We start from the raw sequence: 11,942 nt of genomic DNA, 5'->3' as shown, positions 1-11,942 counted from the left end.
GTGAGGGAAGCAATACATACGTTTAGGACACAAAAAATCAATTAAGTAATGAAGCTCAAACATAAAACAAATATTACAAAATATAACCATTACCTGCTCTGAGAAGTAATACTCAGATTGTATCTCCTGAAAAGGTGTGAAAGTGTAGTTCTCTGCAAAATCAATCACAGAGACGACCACACCAATAGGAAACTCTGCTAGGCATGCTCGGAACTGACGATCCTGCCACTTGGCACAATGACTGTGCCGTATGTAGGGGTAGATCTGCTCCCTAAATGTGGCTGTGAAGTGACAACGTGGTGTATGTTTGTCCACGAGCTACAACTTCCTGGACTGTCCACCACTCTGGAGCTGGTGTGTCACATACTCATAACGTTGCCATGCCACTATCTCTTGGTCACTTGCATCAAGATCTACCATCTGTAGATGTGCAAGTGAACCACATGATGTGCAATTGCTCTCCACACAAGGCATCCTGTGGAACTGGGCATCCTCCGTGCGTGCACACAAAAGAGAGTGGATGAAATCACGTGGACTACGAGGCAACTCTCTATGCCCACTAAGAGAACGGAACACATCATAAAAAAGATTGAACTCAACATGGTAGCGACAACAACATGTGTCACGCTGACGTGAGTACCTCACAAACCAAGGCTTACACCCCTCAAATGACCTTTGCCCAATTTTAAGCTCTGGATACGAAGCCACAAACTGAGAATACAACTCAGTTTGGGACATTTCAAGAAAGCAAGCACCGTGCTCAATGAACACTCCTCTTGTCACTCTCTTACGCAAAGCTTTCTTGAAAACTGGCGATGCACGACAATTCTCCTCCCAAAAACTTTCTATCAAGGTTCTAGTGGTTTCATCTAGTAGGCGATCATGCCTAGCTACACGACCACTACTCGCCCACATAGCACCAACCTCATTGGCATCTAAACTTTGTCGCCTAATAGACCCAACTCTAAGTGCGTGTGGTGCTATGGAAAGGATGCGAGATGTGGCACTAATCTTACCCTTCATTTGGGAGCTACTTATGGCTGCCACAATAGCCCGTCGAGCAGCCAAAGCGTCCGCAGAGTTCCTCTTCTTGTTAACTATATAGGAATGACGAACACTTTGTAGCACCGCCATGCCAGCTCTCCTCTCTCTTCGACCTCCAATGTCGGAAAGCGCCCTGCAGAGTTGGCCATGTTGGGCAGATCAATCAAAGCATCAAGCACACATGCCTGTGATGAAGACGTGAGGTCTTTGAAATAGGATTGGAAGATTGCATGGGCACGACGATGTGCCCCTGACTTTGATAGTTCTTTCCTATCCACATGAAGGGCGCCCAAAGGAGGGGGGGTGGGTTCTTGTAGAAGAGAGGACTCAACAAGGGTGGGTTCATGTGGATTATCTAAACTAAGGGGTAGTGGGGGGGAAGAGGGCGAAGGGAGAGGAAGTGGAAGAGGAGGAGCAAGGCTTGGATCATCGCCAACGGAAGGTGTTGCACGTTGACGTGCTCTCCACTCTCTCTTTCTCTCACGAGCTACCCTTCTCCTCTCCTTCTCTTGAACTTGGTGGATGGGGGGGAGTCTAGTCCTATCACGTTTCCGACTCCTACGACTTTGAGAACCCATTCTCAAGGAAGCTAAGAGAGAAAATATTATAAGGGCTCAATGATGGGATAGTACTACAGATAAGTGTGGGATAGTACTAGAGATGTGTGATTATATAGGAAAAATAGGTTATCCACTTCAAATCTCACTGGATTTCCTATCTAAGATTGATTGGATAACTAAGATAAACATAAAGATATTTAAAGATAAACTATTATCCACTTAAAAATTAATATTATTTATAATATTTATTAACAAGTCTAAATATTTATCATTACCAGATATATAAATATATCTTTAAAGAAATCTTTTATTTTATAATTATATAACTGCTTTTTTTAAATAAAGTATTTTTTTTCATATTTTATTCAAAGGTTTATTCTACATAAAAAATTTTCATGAAATATAAAAATAAAAAATTTATTTTTTCTAAAATTAATAATATGATCTTTAATAATATTTTTATTGATCTAATCCCAAAATATAATCCTTTTAAATTAGTGATTTTAAATTCTTTTATTTAATAAGTTAAATATATTTTATTATTTAAATTTCTATATTCTATTTCTCTAAATTTCTAAATTAACTTTTCCAAAAATATGTTTTTGAAAAAAGAGGGGAGGTGGGAAGGAGATGCCACGTGTCACAAGCGTGCATGACACGTGGCATTCTCTTGACATGTGGCACTATTATGGTTGATGTGGCAATTCCATGATGTGGCATGCCATGTCACCATGTGCGAGGTGGCATGCAAAGGTGGCAAGATGATGTGGCATTAATGATGACTAGGATGATGAGGTGGGGAGTCAACTAGGTTGACCATGTTGACATGGAGGGTGGAGGTGGCAAGCTGAGGTGGCAAGCTGCTTATGTGGATCCTTTCGATGCTCACGTGGACATAAAGTGGCATGCATGTATAAGGTTTGGGCCTACCCAAGCCTCACACATGGAATGAAACCTAAGCTGTGAAGTTTACCAAGCCTAGATTTCCAAACCTAACTAGGATTGGTTTTAGACTTGAAAAGGGGAGAGTGGACACAATATGGGAATTTTCACTTGGGAGGATTGAAAATGGACCTTCCCATACTCAAATCAAGCCAATTTTTTTTTGATAAATTCATGGCAACAAGAGTATTGATCCCATGAGTTTTTAGATTGAAAGATTCAATATTTAATTTTCTAGAATTAAATTACTATTGATTTAATGGACCTCTGACAGTCATAATAAATTTTCCAAAGTAAATCTACAAAAATCAAACCGTTAGATTTGTAATTTTATCTTGTACCCACATCATACTAATCTTTCCCAATCTAATCATCACTAGATCCATACAATTTGAGCATTTTAAATGGTAGATGTGGTGGGAGGATAAAATAGTATGTTTTTTAACAATTCTAATATCTTTTAAATAATATAGAAAATAGTAGAACACATCAAAAATTACTCGATAAATCAAGTTAAGCTCTATGTTATTTGTATTTGTGTTATGCAAAGTGGGAACATCGTATGAGTAATAATGTAAAAGTTATAGGCAATTTACTCACATTCACTATACCTGTCTAAACCTAGGACAGGGCCTGTATACAAACTTGGTTCCCAAAGAAAAGGGGATTTGCAATTATTGGATATTCGATCAGATTATAGTTTTAGGTGCCCAACTTTGCATATGATGTTTCATTAGAAGACCTTGAAGTGAAACTCCTTGGCTAACTATGAGAGATTGGCTATTCTTCTTGAAAAAATGCCTGTTTTTCAGCTAAAGCCAAGGGCGCCCACGACATGAAACTAGATAACCTCATCTTGCAACCACCCACATATGTGTGATTGTGTAATGTCTTCACATGTGCATGTGTCGTGCAAGGGTGGTTGCAAGATCAGGGTGCCCAGTTTTGTCCACTCAGGCACCCTGTAAATAGTAAAAAAACAGGCATTTGTTTACCTTTAGTGGCTAATCTCTCCTAGTAAATGAAGGAATTTCGTTTCAAGTTCTTTTGTTGGAACATCATATTCAAAGTTGGAAATATAGTTGCATAATTTGATTAAGAATTAGATAGTCAAAAGTCCTCATTTTCTTAGGTACAAAGTCAATGTATACACCCTGTCCCAAATTTGAGCTGATTCCATAAAATGCTAATATCTTTTACATATAAACTCATATGAGATTCCCACTTTGTACCTTAGATCTTCACATAATATGGAGCTTAACTTGATTTTTTGAGAAAATTTTATGATATTTGTCTATTTTCTTTAAATATTTCAAGGTCTTTAAAGTGTTATAATATACGCCACTTTTTGTACCCACAATAGGTACCACTTAAAGTCCTTAATCTTGTAGATCAAAAGAGTGGGTAGATACTGAGACATTAGTAGAATGTGGTGGCTAGTGAAAATTGCAAATCCAATGGTTGGATTTTTAATGATCTCTTTTTCAAAATTCTTCCAGACTATTAGAAGGCCTGCAAATATTAATAATCTAATTAGTAAAATTACATTTTTGATGTGAATCATCTAAAACCTATAGGGACTAGTGTACTTGTAATGGTGCATCTATGGAAAAATAAATTGGATCACTCTAAGTATGGAAAGATCATTTGTTTATCATTTCATCATATTTTTAATTAATTTTGATTAATTAGACTAATTTATATTAATTTAAGTTATACTGGGTTAATTTAAGGGCAAGCATATTTTCTATTATTTGCTTGATCTCATTTTAAGTACCTTACCTCCTAAAATTTGCTCTCCAAGCATTGTCCCAGTCCAGCAGAAACTGGACAAAACTGGACACCCTGATCTTGCAACAACCCGCAAGTGTCTTGATTGTGTGTATGTGCTAGTGTGTATGTGTTGTGTGTGTGTGTACATGGTGTGTATGTTTTTATTTATGTGTATCCATAGCGAGTGTCTGCATGTACGTGTGTGTGAGCATGTGAATATACTCGTGTGTACATTTATGTGTGTGCACATGTAGGTGCATATACGTGTGTGAGTGTGTGCATATCCATGTGTGTGCACATATACTTGTGTATGTGAGTGTATTTATGTGCTTGTGTGCATGTATACACATGTGTATTTGCAAGCTTGAGTATGTGTGCAAGTGTGTATATCTTTATGTGTTGCACGTGTGTCCATGCATGCGAGTGTGTGTATGTATGTTTGTATGCGTGTGTGTACGTATCATGTGCTTGTGTCTGTGTTGTGTGTGTTTGATGACTTTTAAAATGAAATGGTGATATATCTTACTATTTAGGTTAAAAATGCAACTCTATATACTACTAACTACTATAAGTATTGTATAGCTTGATTCCATAAATGATAACACTGAAATGTGACTGAGCCTTCACTCGAAAGATGTGTAATGAGCAGAGATATTCCTTTACTTGAATACTCAAGGCATAGAGAGAAACTACGAGCGATAGAGAAACTAATGACAAGTGAGCACAACCCAAACTTTGCCATAACGTTAAAGAAGACTTCAACATAAAGGGAACTCGCAAAAGAAAATTAACTTCACCAAACACATGTAAGGCGAATGGTCGCTGAGTGTAACTGTGCAACGGAAATAACGAAAATGAGAGCGGGATGTATACGGTAACCCACAGGCTACCTAGCCTACAAATGCTTGATTAGCCGGGGCAATGTCTACTGCTTGCGGGCTTCTACAGGAATTGCGCGGGAATGCAGGAGATTGCGGGAATGCTGAAAACGCTGATGAAGGTGCTGCTGAAAATGTTGATGTTCTGTTGAAATTGTTGATGTGTGTGTGTGCGCGTTTTCGTATGCGTGAGCGCGCGTGTTGAAGTGCCTTTTTGTGGGTGTGCGCGTGTTGAAGTGCCTCTTCTTCTTCTTCAAGTAGAGAGAGGAGAGAGAAAACACACTTGTGCTTGATGAATCGTGAGAAAATGCATAGGCTAAGGTTACCTTATATATTTATGGAATGATTTGCTCGACCCATGAATGTTTGTCCTCCAAGAGTTGGCAAAATGATCTTAATTTTTTTAGATAGATTAAATTGAATGCATTTTTAATGGTTTTTGAGAATGCTCTAAATTGCACTCAAAATTTAGTTCTGAAACTTGCTGCTAAATGCATCACAATTTGCAGAGGCTCCAAGATCTCTTCCATCGTATCCACTTCTGGTTGATCCATAGTTGTGAGGTACAAAAGTAACCGTTTGAAAATTTGGAACAAATCTGGGATTTGTAAATATGGGGAAAAAAGTTTGATAGAGGTATGGTTCACTTTTAAGATGTGTAAATTTACTAAAAAATTAGTGACCTCCAAAGCTAAGAGTAGTCATAAATCAAAACATAGCTAGTACAATGAGCGAAGTAAGGGGGTAAATCGTTACATTGATGGCACAATATGTCGAGGCACGAGGGCAAAAAAGACTAGAGTGAGTGACAAAATGAAAAGCTAGAAGTCTAGATGATACATCATGGAGAGGCTAGAGTGAGAGGCCATCTAGTCATGACTCGTCTTGAGAGGTATCATTATGGATAGGGGAAGAAATGACCTCTCTAGAGTTGTCCCGCTTAAGAGATGAACCCAAAATCACCCTCAATAAGGACATTGCCCTCCTCATCGTACTTAGGCTCCTTCAGGTCTGCAACAAGATTCTCTTCTCTTGCAACAACTACTAATGATCTCCCCGAGCCATGCCTCTCACATGTGTAGATGGGCGAGTAGTCCATGCACAACCTCTACCTCACTACTACATGTTAGCCTAATACCGGCGCTTATACCGGCGTCATTTAACGGGGTCTAAAAAAGCCCCGTCATTGGTATAAACGCCGGTATAAGCGCCGGAACCACAGCGTCGGTATAAGCGTCGGGTAACAATACCGGCGCCTATACCGTTATCTATACCGACGCTCACCGGGGGTAATACCGACGGCTAAACCGGCGTCTATACCGGTGCATATACCGTGTTATATACCTGGGTGTATACCGGGGTGTATACCGACGTAAATACCGAGATATATACCAATGCATATACCGATGCCAGTACCGGGGAATATACCGACGCTGTAGGCAGAAATTTTTTTTTGGGCAGAATAGCTGCCTGCAATGAGCAGGATCAACAACAGCAAACAGACAACACCATTCTGTCTAAAATAGAGCACAAAAACAACCGTGCTCGTTTTTTTATTTTCCTGATCGACAAACAAGAAATTAAATTAAACATTAATACTCAAGAATGATTTGATCATATTTCATTAGTTTGAAGGTCATCTTACATCATGGTAATGCCTCCCAATTGACGGTCTCTCCTTCTTCTTCAAGCATCTCAAACAAGGCCACAAGGCCATGTTTGTGAGCGTACTTCTCCTCTCGCCTACTTGGTGGGCGATTCATGGCCAACTCCTGCACAAACGATTAACAATTATAACTTTTAGAAATCAACATTTAGCCCACATACATACATTTACATAAATAAAATTGCTACAAACACTTACGAATTCATGGCGCATGGTTTCGTAACCACCACTCCCAAGATGAGAAGCCCCTACTGTTTGGAGTCTTGCCCTTGCCGCCTCTCTTTGTTGTTGAAACCTCTCTGGTGTCTCGGTGAGCTCCTGAGCAATGGCTGCCCACTCCCTGTCATCTAGCCAAACAGGTTTCTCTTTCCCCTCTCTAAATGCGTCCCTCGCCTCTGACCTACGATGCCCCATCAAAATGCGAGCTGTATACTGTATCCACTCATTAGAGATGACATTCATAGGGTCAGATGGCTGAAACTCTTGCTTTATCTTTGTATTTATATAATTTTTCTTCCCCTTGTCTTGCTGATCCCATTTAGTCATGACAGAGTCGTGAAACTGTATAGTGCACAATTGTCGAATGCGTGTCTTCATTGCCTTCCCTGCACTATCCATTATTGGTGCCCCATCCCTAATTGTGTAAATCTTGCTGTTGTCATGGTCATGTGCACCCCAGGGAGTGGAAGGTGACCCTATGGGTGTGCTATCAACAGATGAGAGCGAAGGACGACGCTCACGTGGTGGTGGTGTCACAGCATCTGTGGCACTACCACCACAACAACCTCCCCCTGAAGACCTACTACGTGAGCGCCGTCTATGTGAAGAGGTGGTAGATCGAGCTGTAAGAGGAGTGGAAGGCTGTGTGGTATGAGGTGTGGGAGCTGCTGTCGTACCCACGAGTGTGGGAACTGGCGTCGGGAAGCCAGATGGTGAGGCAGATGTCCCTGCTCCAGAACCCCAATAACTCTGAGCCATGGCTCTCTGCTCTGGAGTCATGGACGAAAGAAAACCATATAACTGCTGGGGACTCATGCCCTGCGGTGTAGGATTAAATGAGAAATCTGGACTGTAGTCATAGGGCGGTGAGTCACCCATGGCCTGTTGGACAAAAAACCATATGAAAACTTGTGCGAAATGAAAATTACACGGTAAACAATGAATGAAAGAACCATATGACAAACATTAACAATGATAAACAACATTGGTAAAACTATATCAACTTGCTCCTACAGTAGTGATTATGATGGTAAACATTAACAATGGTAAACAATGAAAGGACCTTCAATGTCATAAAACCATTACAAATATGTCATAACTATTTGCATAATCATTAAGATACATCATTTTAAAAATCATTATCTATTCTATCATCCTCATTAAGATCAGTAGCCCCAAAGAGATCTATGTCTATGTACATTTCAGCATCCTCATCATTAAAAGTCCCTTGATGAAGGATGTCTTCATCATCTATGTCTTCTTCCTCAACATGTTTTTCAGCTTCCTTGGTTTGCACCTCTTCATTTGGATCTTGCTCTAGTTGCTCCTCTTCAATTGCTTGCTCCTCTTCATTGTTGATATCGGCTTGTTCTTGCTGCTCTCCATTACCCTGTGTATCCACATCACCTTGTTGTAGCTCAAATTCTTCAAAAATTTGCTTACTCTGCGGGGGGGCGACTTGAACCACAAACAGCCAGCGTGGATCTTTTGGATCCGCTTTAAAGACAACCTGCTCACAATGCTCTGGGCGCACAAAAGTATCTTGCTGATCGGTCCATACCTTTGTGGAGTCCACTTGGATGAGGCCACTCTTGTCTCTACGTACAGTTGCATGTGGCCCATTCATGATTACCTTGAACCACTTCACATCAAAGATAAACAACTCAAAACTTTTGAAGCCAACCTTTAATATATCTTGAATGGTTCCAAAGTAATCAAGCATTCCAGTAATTGTGTTATCATCACTTGCACTTGCACGACTTTCTTGAACAAACTGTGCTGTGACACCACAATCAAAGGTTGCTCTTCTTTGGTCTATTCGTTCTACTCGAAAATGACGTCCATGTGACCAAAACGCCCCATATTTGTGATACTACAAATAGCACAAAAAGATTGTTGATGGAGAATCAAACACTGAGACATGTAGAGAAAAAAAAGAGAGACATGTAGAACTTAAACACTTACATGCCAATCGCATCCTTTTGTAAGCTCCTCCTCCTCCTCTGTTATAGTTAAACCAGCACGTTTGGCTTCTAAAATTGTAGCTTCTAGCCATCTACCTGTGGGAAAGTCCGGAAGAGCTTGCATACCCTCTGGATATGGGAGATTTCTTGTAGTGCGATTCCTTCTGAAACTTAAACGATCTTGTACTCGCTGTCGCTTGAGAGCTTCATATGTCTCAATCCACTTCTCCATTACATGAGAGTTCAAGATGCAAAATTTGTTGATTTTTTTCCTCAAATTGTTATCCATCTTTCTCTTAATGCCTTGGCCTTGAGGTTCCTCACCAATGACTCGCCTGTTGGACTCTTGAGACCATAGTCGAGGTATCTCTGGATCTGAGGAACTTAAATATTCAGTGATGTAAACAAGAGACTCTTGTATCAGCCACCCTTCTGGCATACTACCCTCTGGGCGAGCCATTTGGCAAACAAATCCCTTTAATGTCTTCATAAACCTCTCCAAAAAGAACATCCATCTTGAATGGACTGTTCCAGCAACTGCAACCTCATCTACAACATGAACTAGCAGATGCATCTGGATTGTTAATAAACTTGTAGGGAAAAACTTCTCTACCATGCAGACTGCCTCTATGGAGTTTAAACGCGCTGTCTCCAAAGTGTCTCTCTTTATCTCTTTTGAAGAAATCCAGCGCACCAATGTGCCAATCTTATGATGCAATAATTCATAGAAAATAGCATAAACAAGAAAAATTGAAAGAGGATCTACCTCTTTTTTGCGAAGCTGAAGGAGAGGATTGGTGAGGTGAAAGAGCTGCAAAACAAAATATTAAACAAAATAATTAGTAAATTAAACACAAGAATAAGAACTAATACAAAACCCTAAAATCTCTATGCATGCATTAGGAGATCTATGCATACATAGAGAGCTCTCAACATGCATAGAGAGCCAAAAAAACACAAAACCCTAAACGTCCTAATTCTTAAATTAAAAAGTAAAAGCAATTGCAAGAACATATTAGGAGAAGGAGAAGAGGAGAAAAGAAGAAAGAAGGAGAAAAGAGGAGAGAGGAAAAAAGAGGAGAGGGAGAGAAAGAGACCTTCTCTGTAACGCGCCGTTCTCTGCGAAAAAATCAGAAAATAGGCTCTCGGCTGTAAAAAACTTACGAGCGTCGGTATATGCTACGGAATATGCGTCGGTATATGCTACGGAATGTGCGTCGGTATATGTGTCGGAATAAGCGTCGGTATACGCGTCGGGAAACGAAAATTTGAAAATACCCCGCCCGACTTGTCTCCTCCAACATTATGACGGACATACCGACGTTCGACATTTGCGTCGGTATTTTAGCGTCGGTATGCCCTCAAGCTCTTGTAGTGCCTCAACAACTACTAATGAGCTCCCCGAGCCATGCCTCACATGTGTAGATGGGCGAGTAGTCCATGCACAACCTCTACCTCGATTGCATGTCATGACTGATTTGGCCTGAACTATGATGCTTTACATTGAGCTTCTCGTTCGTGAGCAAATGGTAGAAGGCCAAAGTAAAGTAGTTGTAGCTTATGTGTTAGAGGCAAAGAACACAGGGAGTCTTTTTCGAAGGAGGGAAGTAGGAGGGCTACTTAGCCATTAGAGTTGGTGCACATTGGTGGTGTAGAGTAATTTATGTTGCTAGTTAATGACTACAACAAGTTTACTTGGGCTTTCCCCATTTTAAGGATTGGTGGACTCTTGTGGAAAAGGAGTCGAGTCAACTGGTCAGAACAGTGTGTGCTGACAAAGGAGGGTAGTTTACTTCCAATGAGGTGGTCCAATATTGTACAAGAATGGCATAAAGTGAGAGCTCACCAATACAAGTACAACTGAGAATGGTGTGGTGTGGTGGAGAGGTAGAACCATATCGCGGTGGAGATGCCTAGGACAATGCTTAAACAAAGAAGCCTTTCAAAGAAGCTTTGGGGTGAGGCAGTTGCAATAACAGTGCAAGGCTTCATTATGACTAAGTCTACCTTGCATCCGTGGTGCTCTGACAGAAACTTAGCACACATATCTTCGTATGAATGTATGCTCTTATGTGAGTGGGACGATATATTGATATCAAGTTCTACACCAACTATTGGGCATTGATGACTTCAGTGTGGATGTCATAGTATCTAGTCCATACTATGCATGATGGAGCTGATGGCTATATAGTCTTATGGATGACTACCACGAGTTTATAACCTGCATTTTCTTATAAGTTGAGTTTGGGCTTGTTCTTGGATTCATCTAGATATACATTTAAGCTTTATTAGAATTTAGTAGACATGCAAATTTCACATCGTGAATTTTTCATCTGCAACCAGTTGATATTGTGTTAATCATTCCTATCTTCAGTGGTGCATATGATTATCAACCTCCTTTTTCTTGTATTAATTCTTTCTATTTATTGTTCCCTTAGTGCTAGACTTCATTATGATCGAGTATGCATTTATCTCCGGAGCCCTAACACAAACTTAGCATGCAGACCTTCATATGATTGTACTCTCTTATGTGTGTGTTTGTGTGGGAGCATACATCGATACCAAGTTCTGGCACTGATGACGTAAGTGGGGATGTCATAGTATCTAGTCCATAATATGAATGATGGAGCTGATGGTTATTTAGTCTTGTGGATGACTACCATGAGTTCACAACTTTCACTCTCTCACAAGGTGAACTTGAGCATCTTTCTAGATTCATCTAGATATATATAGATCTTCAATGATTTAGTATCGGGAAAGACTCCATACATGAATCCTACCTTGGTAAAGAAGCCTAATGTTTCACATTTTTGGGTGATTGGATGTGATGTCTATGTACATGTGCCAAAGACTCAAAGTAGAAATTTGGATTCCCAAGTCCAAGAAGTGCTTCCAT

The 11,942-nt window shown here is 40.2% G+C and overlaps 1 protein-coding gene across 1 annotated transcript; it reads right to left on the bottom strand.

Annotated features, from left to right (window-relative positions):
- Positions 1–6,830: 6,830 nt before the first annotated feature.
- On the bottom strand, positions 6,831–7,325 carry LOC147611555 (uncharacterized). The gene is made up of 2 exons (XM_086784917.1): positions 7,062–7,325; positions 6,831–6,969 (listed from the first exon to the last, which is right to left on the bottom strand). Exons 1-2 carry the CDS (start codon positions 7,323–7,325, stop codon positions 6,844–6,846), a joined length of 390 nt encoding a protein of 129 aa, XP_086641043.1. The 3' UTR covers positions 6,831–6,843.
- Positions 7,326–11,942: the final 4,617 nt, after the last annotated feature.

Source organism: Cibotium barometz, chromosome 47 (assembly GCF_041138505.1).
Source record: "Cibotium barometz isolate CiBa-2024 chromosome 47, ASM4113850v1, whole genome shotgun sequence".
Taxonomy (NCBI): domain Eukaryota; kingdom Viridiplantae; phylum Streptophyta; class Polypodiopsida; order Cyatheales; family Cibotiaceae; genus Cibotium; species Cibotium barometz.
The sequence above is the reverse complement of the archived record's forward strand: the minus strand, read 5'-3'. Positions and strand labels throughout refer to the sequence as shown.